Here is a 15,349-nt window from a genome sequence, read left to right on the forward strand (position 1 = left end):
CAGCACCTGTGCCTCTTCGTCTGCGTGCTCTTTCTGGAGCAATCCAAACTGTCCTACTATGCTGGCAAATGCCACCTCCTCTAAGAAGCCTACCTTGATTGCTGGTGCCTGCTCAACTCTGCCCCCTGGGTCTGGCTTCCTTCAGCTCTGTGTAGACTCTGCTTTGGACACATGGCACAGCCTGCCTGGTATTATAAGCTCCACTTCACGTGTCCAAGCTTTAGCTTATATGGATTGGACCTCCCTCCCTCCCCGACTTATGCCACCAAAAGTTTTGGGTTCAAGTTCTGGCTCTCTCACTTAACAGCTACGTCACCTGAGGCAAGTTATTTCACTTCTCCGAGCTTCAGGGCCCTCATCTGTATATCATGGATGATACTAGAACCTTGTCTCATGCTTGTTTCAAGAAACAGAGATGAGATAAACTATTTGACAAGATGCTGGGTACCTAGTGAGCGAAGGAGACAGCTGTGTCCCCATAACTGGGAACTATTATATGGCCTTCCCAGCCCTAGCCTCCTTCTGGGATTGGCCTCCCCCTTCTTTGGGGGAGCTGCCCACACCTGTCCAGCTGACCCCAGTAGAGGGCATTTATCATGCCTCCCACTCTTTGGCCATCGATGATCAGCTGAGGCTTGAGCCCGTGCTCAAAGCTGGGCCAGAATTTTTCCCTGGGATTCTTCAAACTGGAGCTGGGAGAGGTTCAGCACCTCCTGGCGGAAATGCTGTGGGACACGAGGAAGAGCCATGGTGCCTGCCGAGTGGAGGAGGGTCAGAAAGACTCTGGCCAATAGGTGGAGGAGTAGAGACCAGAGAGAAATGGGAGAATTTGTGACAGTGTTTGAGTCCCGGGTTCCAGTGGTCCCCAAGGTTCTCATGCTTGTCCTTTGATTAGGAGAGATATTCCAAATCCTTCCCACAAATCTCCCCGCCCCCATTTTTTTCTTTTGCCTTAGTTCAATCATTTAAGCTGGGTTTCTGTCATGTGCTCCCCATCAAGTCCTGGCTGATGTAGTAGTCCCAGGAAACCATCTTTCTGTCATCTGCTGGTGACAGAAGGCACAGGGCTTCCCGGATGGAGAAGGGAGGTTCTGAAGGGGCCTTTGAGCCTCTCCTAAGTGTGCTTCCTGTTTTCTTTCCCCACAAAGAATATGATGAAAAGAAATCACAGCCCCAAAGAGGACACTTAGTGATCAAGAACTTCCTAGTGCCAGGAGCATGAGGCTCTTAGAAGCTGGGAGTGGTCATATCCACGATAAGTTAAGTTAGTTGAGTGCTGGATGGGGGAGGGGATCGGTCAAGACGCCTTTTGGAGCCCTGAGGCATCAGGTGGGGCTCGACTGCCCCTTTCTACCCACTGGCTCTATCCAGGTGGCTGGGAGGTGGGGTGGGGGCACTCCTAGGAGGCGAGGGGGCAGACAGGGGGCCTCCATAGAGCCAGCTGAGGTGTGGGGGCTGCTGGCTTCCTGTCTGATTGGGTATCGTTTTACTCCATTCTTCAGACTGCTCAAGGAAAATTGCTTCCCTAATTGGCTCTTCTTTCAAACAAGCTGTAATGAGGCTAAGCTTCATTCCAAGGGTGCTTAACCACCCTCTGGCATCATTGGATGCCATCTGTGGCTCCTGCCATAGCCACTGCCACGTCACAGGGGGCTGGGAGGCCAAGGAGGGACAGCCAAGAGTCTTGCCCTGCACTGGTCTCAGCTTCCCAGAGATCTGCTCTCAGCCTGAGAAAGTGCAGGGAGCCTTGCCCTCAGGGGGTCTCTGTCTGAGGCCCCTGACCTAAGCCTTTTTGAAGGCTTCCAGAATTACTAGGAAATACTTCTCCTTCCCTGGTTCATTCATCTAATCAACAAATACTTAGTAAGCATCTATCTGTCATGCTCCGTTTCCAGCACTGGCCTGGAGACATAGCTGTGAACAAAAAGAACAGACAGAAATCCTTGCTTTCTGGGAGCTCACAGTCTAAGGAAGGAACCGCCCCCCGCCTCCCCCAACCCCAGCCCCCAGCTTCTAGTCTGGACATAAGACGCAGGAGAGGCTGGCAGTAGGAAACAGGATAAAGCTAACCTCCCACAACAGAGAACGCAAAGCATAAATAAGAGGATTAGAACTTTCTCAATGATCCTGGCTAGGGTGGTGAGCGGCTCTCGTCACCGAAAAGCAGAGACCGGCTCCTTTTATTCCCGTAGGGAGGAAAAACAGCCCCACTGTCCTTATAGGCTCTGGCCCCGCGTGGCCTCCACCACTGCCTCCCACATCCCATTGGAGACAGCCCGGTCATGTGACAAATCCGGATGCAGAGGAGGCTAGGAAACAAGGCGCAGCTGGGTAGCCACGTGCTGCTGAGCCACGATGCGATCCCCATGATGAAGGGAGGATGGGTTTGAGCTGTCAGCGAGGGATCTGACTCCGGTGTGAGACTTCATTTTCCCCGTGACTCAACGAGGCCATCAGCTCCTAGAGCCGAGAATCCTGTGTCCTACCACCATCCCCACGCGGCACTGGGCACCCAAAACACCTCTCGGTTCCACATGTTGATTCAGAAATTAGAAGCTGGTATTATTATCAGGTATCATCCGTTGATGTGTAACAAACGCAGTGGCTTCAAACAAGAACCGTTTCATTGACGCCCAGGACTGGGCGTCAGTGATTTGGACTGGGCTCTGACCTAGGACCCCTGGTGTGGCCGCAGTCAGGATGGTTGCAGATGGATTCACTTACGTGTTCGGAGGTCAGTGCTGCCTGTGGGCTGGACCTCATGTCTCCAGGATCTAGGAGGATATAGCTCATTCCTGCTCACGGAGTCTCCAGGCACTAAGAGCATGCAAACAGAAGCTGCGATGCCCTTGAGGCTTAGGCTTGGAAATCACGTGACATCACTTCCATTGTATTCTGCTGGTCAAAGGCAGCCCAGATTTGAGGGCTGGGGAGGAGACTCCATCTCTTGGTGGGAAGAGTTGCAGAGAATCTGTGGCCATTTAAAATCTATCACATCGTTCTGGTTATCTCTCACCGCATAACAAACCACCCCAAAACTTAGCGGCCTAAAACAATGACAACCTATCTTTTGCTCGGGAATCTCTAACTTGGGCAGGATTTGGTGGAGACAGGCCATCTCTACTCCACCCAGCGCCAGCCAGGGTGGCGTGATGGATGGGGGCTGAAGTGACCAGAGGCTCACTCACTCATGTGCCTGGGAGCTGATGTTGCCTATCGGCTGAGACCTCCTATTGGACCACCATCCAGAGCACCTTCATGGGGTCCATCCACGTGGCCTGTGCTTTCCCCCAGCATAGAGATAGGTTCCCAGGGTGAGCATCCAGAGAAACAGACCCAGGAGGAGCCGTATCACATTCTTTTGGCAGAGGCGGTCACAAAACCACCTTTCAGTCAGAGAGAAAAGAGTTCCACCTTTTGATGAGGGATGGTCAGGTTCTGGAAGAGCTAATACAGGACCAGGAACATTACTGAGGCCAATTTTGGAAAACACAGTCTACCACATACTTCCCGATTCTTCATCCATTTATCAAACTCCTGTGGCATATTCGCTGTGTGCCAGGTACGGGGTGAGAACCATTCACACGATTCTCTGCTTCCCAAAGGAAATGAGCCAGCTGACTACCCGGAGGGTGCGAGACTGACAGCCTTTCTTCAGAGGCATCAGAAGGGGGTCCCCGGGGGAGATGCTGGTACCGCTCCCCATCACACCCAAGAACAAAAAGAATGTACACTTCAGCAGGCAGGATTCCCATTAGAACCTAAAGCAAAGATTTGTTTTGAGGGTCAGGCCCTCGCTTGCCATTGTCACTGTTCTCCCTCCTTCCTATATGCCTGGGCTCAGACGAAGTTGGGGGAAGAGGGAGCCGGGGGGCCGACCCATGGCCCACCAAATGTAATGTCATTGGTGCTCTTTGCTTTTCAGTTTGGGTGTGTGTCTGGGCAGAGCAGGCGCTCACAAAAGTTTGTTGGATTTGAATGTCTAGACGCATGTTATTCTCCCACTAGACCATGAGCAGCCTGAAATCTGGGGCCTTGGCACGAGGCACAGTGCTTTCCACACAGTATGTATTTATACGTGTTTGATGAATGAATTTGATGAATGAATGAGAACAGATACGAGATGCAGTTGGCACTGGCGTCTCGTATCTGTTCTCACTTTCTTTAGATCTATCTATCTATATATCTATCATATGTCTATATCTATATCTAACTATATATCGGCATGTCTATCTATATCTATATATCTATATGTCTATCTATAGCTATAGCTATATATATATACGTATATATATATACATATACGTATATATATATGTTTTGCTCATGAATACAAGGTGTGGCCCTGTGCCAAGCAGGCCCGAGGGGCAGGGGGCATTCCAGGCCAACAGGAGAGGCTGCACCGATTCCTCAGAGCCAGGCCTACCCACCAGAGATTGGGGATCTGAACTGAGAGAAGAGACCTGGACCCCCGCCCCCGGCCCCACCATCACCATTCCACAGGCCAGAAGTCGCTAGAATGCAGCACACCTCTCCTGCCAGAGTCCCCAGGGGAATAGCATCTAGAAACTACTCTGCTCTTCAAATTTTAGACAAAGAAAAGGGCCTCAAATTCCCATCAAAGAGGGAAAGGGGCACTTTGCACCCACAGCACCTCATCTTGTCCCTATCTCTGGACTCGGGGTAAAGGGAGCAAAGCGACATCTCTGAGACCCCACCTCCCACCTCCTTCACCTTCACTCCAGGAGAGGATGTCTGGGGCTGGCCAGCGACCTTCTGGGAACCTTGTGGATTTACAGGGCTGCCCCCCTTCGCCGCCCAGATTGAACAGGACTTTCCTGATGTCTCTGGGATCTATGGAGAGCGGGACCCTCCTGCCTGTCCTAGTAGCTGCCACCCCCCACCATCCAGGCCGGCTTGCAGTCTTCCAGGACCCTACAGCCATCCTCTCTGCAGACTGTGTGTCTCTCCTCTGTCTTTGGTTCAGTCTCTGGTGATCCTGACACCCAGCCGACACTGCCAAGACCCCTCTGCCTCAGGACTCAGCCAGAACCCCCCCGCAGTCCCGCTCATCTCCCAGGCCTGCACTGCTGGCGCTCAGCAGGCTGCCCGCCCCTGGGCGAGGAGCCCTGCGCCCCCTTCCCTGTCGCGGTCCCTCAGCCGCCAAGGTCAGGCTCTGCGCCCACACCCACCGCCCCGCCGCCACCGCCCGCGCCTGGCCAGGACTCCCAGGGCTCGAGCTGGGCTCCTTCGTGCCACCTGCCCACCTCTAGGCGGGGGTGGGACCCAACTGAGGGACTGAGGTGTGGAGAGACCAGATTGACCAGCTTTCCCAGTGGCCTCAGTGCTGGGGAGGGGGACAGAGACCAGACAGATGCTCAGTCCCACAAACAGAAACAGGGCTATGTCACTGAGGTTTCCATTTCTTTTGTGTGTGGGGGGTCCCCTTTCTCTGCATGGCTTAGGAATACCTCAACCCCTCATTTCTTTAAATCCCAGGCCTGAAAGAATGTTCAAGTTCAAACCTCCCACACCTCCCCCATTTCACAGGGAAACTGAGGCCAGATGGGTCCACTTATTCCAGGTTGCAAGCCAGAATTTGGGCCCAGGCATCCCTGTCTCTCCTCAGAGTGCTCTTTCCAGTGGGCTCCAGCTCTGTGACTTTCCACCTCCCTTAATCCCTCCTCTCTGCCGCTCACCAGTGGAAGCAACGATCAGCAGAGGCCTGGAGGCTTCTGATCAAGAGTCTGAGTTTCCAAGGGGGTCTGTCTGCCCGATGGGGGGCAGGGGCGGGGGGAGGATTGAGGAGCAGCCTGCAAAGGACCCAGCCACAGATCTTGCCCCTCCGTCCAGGCCCTCCCCTGGCTGCCGAAGACAGCCCTCCCGCTTCCCACTATGTGACACGTTCGCCCACACACTCACCTTGGCTGGAGTGAGGCCTCATTAAAATCATGAGAGGGAGGGAGACACCAGCGCTGCACAGGGCCTGCCATTGACACAGGTGTCCCAAAGAGGGCATGCACAAACCTGCATGGGAATGCAAGCCCCCGTGCACGCTTGCACCCCTCCCCACGCACACCGGTGTCGGGCGTACCTCCAACGTTAGCATTTGTGGTTAGCTCTGCCTGGGCTTTCTCTTCCTCATGACTTGGCTTGTCACGCCCCCCTCCAACCCTGGTCAACACAACCCCATCCTCCTTCTTCCTCCCAATTGTCTGTGTACTTTTATTTGAACAATCAGCAGGAAAAGATTCCAAGGCCTGAATTCAAAGCCCTTTCCCCATCTCTGTGATGTATGGTTATAAAAATAATGCTAAGAACAGAAAGTGACCTTTATTTCTAATCTGTAGTCCTTGATGACTTCTGGCTTTGCTTTTCTCGAGAAAATAGGTTTTTTTCCTGGTTATTAAAAATAATACCTGTTCATATAAAAAAATTCAGGCAATACAGAAAAATCTAAAAACGTGAGTCAGAAGCATCTGAAATTTCATTGCTGAGATAACGACAGATAATCCGGTGAATATTCTTCTGGACTTAAAAAAACGCACACACTTATACACACAGATATTTTTATATGAAAAAATGAAATAGTACTAGGCGTTTTTGGTTTTTTTTTCCTTATCTGCCCTTCTGTCTCAGCAATGTATTATGGACATCTCTAAATGGCAGCCGAGACACCCACTGTGGGGACATTTGGCACTCTGGGCCTCTCTGACTCATGTTTCACTCTTCTTCTCGCTGCCTCGCAGAGGAGGGTTGATTGGTGGGTGGTTCTGGGGGGGTGGGGGACGGGGACCCTGAGAGCAGGATTCCTCTTAGGGCAGCCTGTGTAGATGGAATGAGGCCTTGCAAAGTGCTGAGTCCACTCAGCTGAGCTCTGGCTGAGCCTCATGGGGCCTGAGGGAAATGGAAGGCTCAAAACATTTTTAAAGACCAAAAACTGCTAAAGAGACAGGGTGATGGATTCAGTGGTGAGGTTTGCATTTGGGGGGCTTGCCAAGCTGACCTCAGGGCAGGGAGACATGCTGGGTGCTGCCAGGGCCTCGTGCTCAGGAAAGATGAATTTAGGAGCAGGGGGTTTGGGAAGCAGTATGGAGAGATGCTTCCACTCAGGGTTGGGGTGACTTCAAGGAGAAGAGTTTCGACTTTTTTCTTGGATTTATTTATACCCAACCTCCTTCTGAAAAGGTGTTATAGTAGCTTTCCACAAAGGACATATGCAAAAAGGTCAGGCAGCTAGAAATAGAAAGTCAGGACCAGGAACAATTTCCATCTGAAGTGGAGGGCTGCATGGAAAAGGGCCCTGCTTCTCCCAGCCCCTGGGGATGAGCCGGCGAGAAAAGCAGAATGACCCCAAATGGGGAGGAAGAAGAGGAGGGAATCTGGTTGATGTGAATGGACACAGCACCCAAAGTCAAACCTCTAGCTTTGTCTCCAGGTTCTCCCCCTTCCTAAGTTGATGAGCGTGGGTAACCACAGCACCTTTCTGAGCCTCAGTTTCCCCATCTCTAAACACAAAAATAAATATATCTGCCTTATCATAAGTCTAATACAGGGCACTCACTGTTCCTGTAAGTTACCTGACCTACCTGTATAGTTTACACTAGGACTTGCCCTTGGATGGGGTCACTTTCATAGTTTACACACTGTACAACTGTGGCCCTGGGAGCAGATGGTCATCAGAGGAGACATGACAGAGGGGAGGACCAAGGAGGTACATTTATGGTGCCTGCCAGCCACTGCCCCTCTGAAGGGGGCCAAGTCTCAGCCTTCCTAGAAGCAGCAGGCCATAGGCAGTCATGTTTTATATGCATGATTCCTCCTACCCAGCTGATTAGACCAGGGCTGACCCCAGGGTGGCCAGTCAGCTGGTTGCCCAATGATGCGTTTATGACTAGGCACAAAATGGTGGGCCAGTCCAGCCGGCCCTTTCTCTAGAGAGGCTGAGTCAGTGATCGGGACTGAAGGGGAGCTGCCATTGGAAAGTTGTGAAGGACAGTTGGAGCTGGAGAGGCTAATGTAGGAAAGTCAGGAGAGGAACCATGTGGGCCAAGTGGAAAGGGAAGAAAGGAAAGTGGCTGAATCACTCCAGGGTGCTTATCTATTGCTGTTGTAGCAAACTACCCCCAACCTCAGGGGCTTTAAATAATAATTATTTTATTTATATCCCTTGATTTTGTGAGTCAGGAATTTGGGCAAAGCTTGGCTCAACGAGTCTTCTGTTTCTTGTGGCGTTGGCAAAGGTATTCAGCTAGTGGAAGGTCCGTTCTGAATGGTCCAAGGCAGCTCTACTCCCATAGCTAGTGCTTTGAGGGAACAGGGGGATGGCTGGAAGTCTGAGCTCTACTGGGAAAGTCAACTGGAGCCCTTCATGTGGTCTCCCCAGCATGTTGGTCTCAGGGGAGTTGGACATCCTATGTGGTAGTTCAGTGCTCCCAGAGAGAATGTCCTAAGGGGCCTTGAAGACATCTTCATCTCACAATGTCATATTCTACTGGCCAAAGAAGTCACTAAGACTAATACAGATTCAAGAAGAAGGGAATTAGACTTCCCCTCTATAGGTAGGATAAGGATCTGTGGCCATTGTTACAGGTGAAGGGTCATAAACTCCTAGGTCATCCTTGAATCCAGAATGCCATCTGGTTCAAGAATCCCATACCTCTCACACCTCTTGTGTTTGGATTTCTGAGAGTAGCTCTCCCCTTCACTATGTATGTCCTTACAATAATGCTCCTGTACTTGAGTGAGCTACAGTGGGTCTCTCTCTTGCTTGTACACAATGAGCCAACCTAACCAAGTGGTGGGTCCTCGGCTCTTAGAAGAATAATCCCAAGTTATCCCAGATATGATCGGATAAAGCTGGGATAGGGAACCCCTAGTCTTGTCACCTTTCTGAGCCTCACTTTCCCTATCTGGAGCATGGAAGTGAAACTATCTGCTCTACTTACCTGAGTCATTGTAACCAAGTAATGTGAGACTCTTCCTGTCATTTGCTTGATCTTGCTGTAGTTTGTATCATGACACCCATGCCCTTGATTTGGAGTCACTGCACAAGTGTGCACAGGAGAGTGAATTTTCCTCGTTACTTCCTGCCCCTGTGATGTAGGCAAGCTATTTCTCCTAAGGAAAACAGTGATAGATGGTTGAAATTAAGTGACGTTTAAGGACCTCTCAGCTCTGAAATTCTAGGATTCTGGGAGGGTCTGGGAAAAAGGACAAGGTTGGTACAAAATGATTCAGGGACAAGTGGGCAGCTCATTGGTGGTGAATGATGGAGGCAGACCCAATTGGAGAGCATAGTGGGGTTGATGGAGCCAGGAAGGAACCCAGAGATTGTGAGGGGAGGATTGTGAGGGGATCGGGTAGGGGAGCAGAGGAGGGACGGTAGGCCGGGGTGCCGAGAAGCAAAAAGCCAAGTTCATACGGTGGTTGACCAACTTTATTCCTCCTTCTTCATCCTCCTCCCCCTTCCTTGAGCCTTCTATGGTTTTTCAGCCCTCTAGGCCTGCACATGCTGTGTTCCCTCTGCTTGGAAGACCCCCTCTGCCCTGGTAGGCCAACCCCAATCATTCTTTGGGTGTCTCCTAAATGCCTCTTCTTTAGAGAAGTCATCCCTGAATCTCCAACCCAAATAAGAACATGCTCTTACTTTCTTTCACAGCCTTAGTTGTATTGATAATGATGTGCTTCCTGGTGTAATGATTAGATTCGTGTCCATCTCCCCCACTTAGCAGAAGCTTCCACGAAGGTGGTATTTGGCCAGTGTTTCTTGAAGGAATAAATCAATGAGGACACTGAATTCATTGGGCTGGAGACAGGAACGCAGGTTCCCACTGTCGGGGAGGCAGAGGAGGACCCATAACGGCAGGTGGCAAAGAGAAAGGCTCTTCCCCCTGACCTGAAAAGAACCCCAGCAGCTCACTAGCGCCCCCTCCCGGCCCACCTGCCGCCCCACACACAGCCGGACCCGAAGCACTAGAACACTGCAGCTTTATTTATTGAAACATCCGCGTCCGCAACTAGAGGTTACATTTCGGGGGGCTTGGGGGTGAAAGAGGAACAAAGGGGGGGGGGGACAGAGGCTGGGGTGGAGACAGAGAGCAAGGCAAAGGGGTGAGGACGGGGTCGTGTGACTACAACGACCCCAATACCTTTCACCCAATAATGAGGGTCTCCTGTTGTGCTTTTACCTTGGTGGTGGGGTGAGCCTGGGCATGGAGGGGTTGGCTTTTCTCTCAAGTCTATGAGGCCTCAAGGCTGGAGCAGTCCCCTCCTTCCCCTGCCCCTTCTGGGTTGGGGATAAAGGCCTTGGTGAACTGGCTACCTGGGGCAGGAAGGGTGCTTGGAGGCCACAGGGGCAGAGGGCCCTGCAGAGTCGAGCTGAGATTGTGATTATGGGAGCGGTGGTGGGGGGTGGGGAGGTGCCAGGAGGGAGGGCACGTCTAGCGGAGCCCCTGGGAAACGAATGCAGGTGACATGAGGGAGGGGTGATGGTGGACAAGTGCCGTCTCTCTGACCTCAACTTTCTCACCTGTACAGTGTGGGCACTGGATTAAATGGTCTCTAAGGTCCTTTCCAGCTCTAAGGGTCCAGGGATCTCTAGGAAAGAGTGGTCCTTCTACTCCAGCACATACCCTCACACCTATTCACACGCCTCACACACACATTCCCTCACACACATTCATATGCACACCCCCCACCCTCACCCTCACAGACACACAGCCTCACACATAGCACTGACTCAACAGAAAGGGGTGTGCTATCTTGCCTGTGGAAATGAGGAGGGCTCCCCAGAGCCCAGAACCTCAACCAGGGGCCCCACAGGGACTCCCCAGTGCAGGCTCATTCACCCCATTCCTTGGGACAGACCTTGGAAACCCCCCCCCCCAACCCCCTCGAATCCAGCGAGAAGAAAATACAAGAATTTGTACACTCTCACCCCTGCCCTCCTGGTCCTTAGGGGTAAGTCCACAGGATGAGGACACAAGGACACACTGACCTTCATTCGGAGCCCAGGCTCATGTGAAGACAGAGGGCAGGGAAGGGAAACAGTCCCTTCTGTCTGGGAACCTGGGCAGTAGCTAAAGCCTGGGTGGGCAGAGGGATGCAGCTTTCACAGGGCACCCAGGCCTGATCTGGGGTGGGAGGGGCGGTGGCCTGGGATGAGAGGCCAGAATTTGGGGCAGGAAGGGAGCACCTTTCCTAGAGCAGGTGCCCAGTCACATCTGTACCAGCACCCAGAGACAGGGCAGTCTGGCTGCCAGCAGGAGGCAGTGGCCAGCAGTGTGACACCCTCGGGGCTGTAGAGCACGGCTTCCAAGGCTGGCTCCACCCCAACTAGCCATGTGACCTTGGGCCAGCCCCCCCACCCTTGCTCCTATCCATTTACAAGGTGAGGGGCTCAGACCTCTGAGGCCCACCCTGGCCATGAGAGCCTGAGCCAGCGAGCACAGGGAGAAAGAATGAAAGGGAAAGAGATGGCAGAATATCCCAGAGAAGGCAAGTGGGAGGGGCATTCTAGGAGATGCGCGTGTGGTCCGCAGGCTTAGCTGGGCACCCTGGAGGGCTGTCTGTGGTCCCAGGGGCAGGACAGCCAAGCTGAGACTTCCCCTCTCCTAACTGTACAGCACTTGGCCCTAGGGGTCTCCCCAAAACATCAAATCAGGGGCAACAGGGCTGAACAAACCCCAACACCATGAGGGCTGACCCTGGACTCCCTGTTTTAAGGCCACAAAATGCCTCAGCCACCCTGACCCAGAGGGCGAGACTGCCCCAGGGGGAGATGCACTGGATCCTGCCCAGCCTGGTCTCCCCTGGGCTGGGGGTCTTGATGGGCCACCTACCAGCACAACAGTGCTGACACCCACAGGCACTCAAAGACACACACAGCACAAGTGACACTGATACAGAGGTGCTGAATCACAGGCACACACAGATGCACAAAGACACTCCTTCCTTGCAGACCCCATCTTCCCCCCACCCCCACACACACACACTGACTGGCACACTCTAAGTGCTCTCATCGCACACTGTTAATGCTAATACACAGTGACACCCACACTCCCTGCAGGCCTGCCTGCACGCGCAGTGACACACACACACACACACACACACACACACATACCAGCCTCACCCATCCACACGTGAGGACCCAGGACCTCAGTGTCCCAAGGAGGAAGTACCTGGTGCTTTTCATCCCTGGATCTCCATACCCACCCCAGCAAGGGCACAAAGGAAGCACTTGGCAGGTGATAGGCCACTGGTTCCCACTCCCAGGTTCTTCTGGGGAGCTTTTAAACATTTCTGATGCCAGGCTGAACACCAACCAGTCCAATCAAATCAGAACCTCTGGGGGTAGGACCCAAGCATCATGGCTCTCTAAAATACCCTCAGGTGGTTCTCTTCTGCAGCCAGGGCTGGGAACCACCGATTAATATCATCCTTCCCGCTGGGCAAAGCCCGCTGTGGTTTCCATAACAGGCCCACTTGTGCTGGGCGTTGAGGTTGGGAGCGGGGGTGGGGGAGAAGGTTGGAAGGCTCAGAGGAGGAGCTCACAGTCTAGTTGGGGCAGCAGACCCTGCACAGATGGGACAATTAAGGAACAATACCCAGCCGGCGTGATGGAAGCGTGTTCTGGGAACCTGGAGCCACTCGTTTCGGACCGAGGCTTCGGCTGGGCCAAGAAGGCAGCCGGGCTGGTCAGGCGTCAGAAGGCCCTGCTCCAGGCCTGGCCCAGCCCCCTGCCAGCTGTGGGTGATGATGATCACACAGGCCTGTCCTCTGGTCCCCTGCCTGCCTCTTGGCATTGCAGTGCTGCCCCTTCTGGGCAACTGTCCCTGCAGAATGCTCCGGGTGAATCCCTGTGACAACCCCCACCAAAGGTGCTTGCATTTCAATAGGGTCATCTGTAAACTGTTTGTCATCCAGAGGGGACAAAAGGTAGAAATTCAGGCGGCGGCAGGCAGCTTGAGACTACAGACTAGGGCCGGAAGTGGTATATTCCACCAGCCCCCTACAAACACTCGTGTCCCTCCTGAAGGCGGACGTGCATGCCGACATCCACAGGCACTCACTGAGACAGGGTTTAGACCCGGCCTCACAGACAGATATGTGTAATTGCACATGCAGACTCATATTCGCACACACTGCTGCCCAGAGACGTCCCCACAGTGCTACACAGACACAGATCGGCCCACGCACGTGCACACATGTGCGTGCACACACAGCCACACGTACGCAAGCGTGAAGGCTCACCCTGGAAAGAGCTGGTCCTCATCTCTCCCATAGACGGCTGGTTGGGGTCTCACGGGTGATGTTGAGAAGGACTGGTCTAGATTCCACCCTGCCCATCTAGGTTCCTATCCCAGAACCCAAGGACAGGGAGCCCTTTCATGGATCAGGGCATGAGCTCGGCTCCCAGGCAACGTGGAGGCCAGCAACTGCCCCACCCTCTGCTGCTGCTCTACAAACCACCACACACACCCCCCACCCCTTCACTGACCCTGGGCAGGGAAGGGAACAGCCAACTAGACAGTGCTTTGCAGGGGCACCCCCTCTATGTATACCCTCCTATCCAGGGCACTCCTTCATGCCAAGTATATAAGAAATGAAGTTTCCACTCTATTCCCAAATGCCATGGGGGCACAAACTCACAAAAGCAGGCTTTCTCCTCTGCCCCTCTCAAAGTCAAGCCTCACCCCAGAAAACAGCCGGCCTCCACCCCTCCTGGCTCCTCGGAGATGCAGGTGGGTGCTGAACTCAGGCCAGCTGACTAGGGTGGGGACTGTGCTCTCAGGAATCCAGCTCCTCGTAGGGTGGGGTGGGGGTTGGATGGGGTAGAAGGGAAGGTGTCAGTCTTCAGACTGCCCAGGCCCAGGACCCTGTGCTGGGTCCCTTCAAAGGGGCACATCGAGGTGAGATATGACGTCCAAGGAACAGGTCAAGGGATCAGGGTGACCTGGGATCTCCACCTTCCAGCTCTCGCCCTGTAAACAGAGGTGCGTGCAACAGGTGCCTGACCTCCCTCGCCATCACCTGCACGGGGACATTCACAGAGCTCACAAAGTACCCCCTGGCCTCCTTTGACCCAGGCCTCCCCCATCCCAGGGAGTCCCAGAGTCCAGCCAAGGGTGGGGCTCCTGAGTCTGCTCCTCTGCTGGCTCCCGTCTGGTAAAGCCACTGGGCCGGGGCTCAGCCTTGAGTTAGGAATGTGGGAAGGTCAGAAACACGCCACAGGTGCAGTTGGACAAGGCCTATGTGGCGCCGAGGTCTCTGGGGTGGTGGACGCCATTCGGGCGAGTCCCTTGTCTCCGCAGAAAAGAAGGTGCTGGCAGGTCGGGTAGAAACTTGTGCTTTAATATATCTCTGTGTGTGTGAGTGTGAGTGTGTGAGTGTGTGCGTGTGTCAAACGACTGTCTCCAGGGCCTCAGCGCCGGGCCTCTGTCCTTGTTCTCTGCTCATCCTCGCAGCCAATGCAGGCCCCCTCCCTGGCGGGCCGGCCCTGCCCCTGGGCACCCCGGCTGGCGGGGGTCAGTCTTTGGTACGATGCGGACACTTTGGTGTGCCGGGGGCCGGGTGGGGGGGCCACGCAGCTCTCATCATCTCTGCAACGCCAAGAGGAAGATGACCATGGGCCCCCAGAGCTGTGGGTGGGGCTGGCGGGGGGCTCCACTGCCTGGCATCACCACCACTGTGACAGGAGAGAAAAGGGAGACAGGCCAGGGCTCTGATCAGCTCAGCATGTCAGGGACTAGCAGGCTTCCCCCTCTCTCTGGGGGACCTAAAGTGAGACACTGCCCTCACTGTGCAGACATACTTATAAGCACAGACGTCTGGTGGCGTGGGGTGGGGGTTAACTTTGAGCCTGAGAGGGTCCAAATCCTGGCTCTGCAGCTCACTAAGACACGGAGCAATTTACTGGCCTCAGTGGGCCTCAGTTTCCCCATCTGTAAAATGAGTCTAATAGTAAGTGCTACCCCAGAGGGCTGTCATCAGGGTTAAATGAGATCAGATACATGTAGGGCTTTGTACTTTGCCTGGTACATGGTCATCACTCAGCAAATTCCAGCTGTTGTAACTACAAACACCTGGCCCTGGGGGGTGGGGCACACGTTCACATCTGCACCCACACATACCTGGACGCAGACACAGGAGGCACTCGGGTACTGTAAATAACTCAGTAAGTTCACAGGAGGGCAGAGTTTAGTCTTCTCCTTGCCCTACATATGCCCCATAACCTGAGCCAACGTGGAGCCCAAGGTGGGTACCAAACACACCAACACCTGCTCAAATAGTCACTGACGCACACATCCCACCACCTAGTCACTCTGAACCACCATTCAGACACCAG

At 53.7% G+C, this 15,349-nt stretch overlaps 1 protein-coding gene across 2 annotated transcripts in view; it reads right to left on the reverse strand.

The window, feature by feature from the left end:
• Positions 1-9,980: 9,980 nt before the first annotated feature.
• MDGA1 (MAM domain containing glycosylphosphatidylinositol anchor 1) overlaps positions 9,981-15,349 on the reverse strand; it is a 61,901-nt gene continuing 56,532 nt past the window's right edge. For both annotated transcript variants that reach the window (XM_060615384.3, XM_060615385.3), the window contains exon 17: positions 9,981-14,689. In XM_060615384.3, coding sequence (XP_060471367.1) covers positions 14,598-14,689 — 92 coding nt within the window. In that variant the 3' untranslated portion in view covers positions 9,981-14,597. The remainder of the gene's footprint in view (positions 14,690-15,349) is intronic.

This window comes from Panthera onca, chromosome B2, assembly GCF_046562875.1.
Source record: "Panthera onca isolate mPanOnc1 chromosome B2, mPanOnc1 haplotype 2, whole genome shotgun sequence".
NCBI classification, from domain to species: Eukaryota; Metazoa; Chordata; class Mammalia; order Carnivora; family Felidae; genus Panthera; species Panthera onca.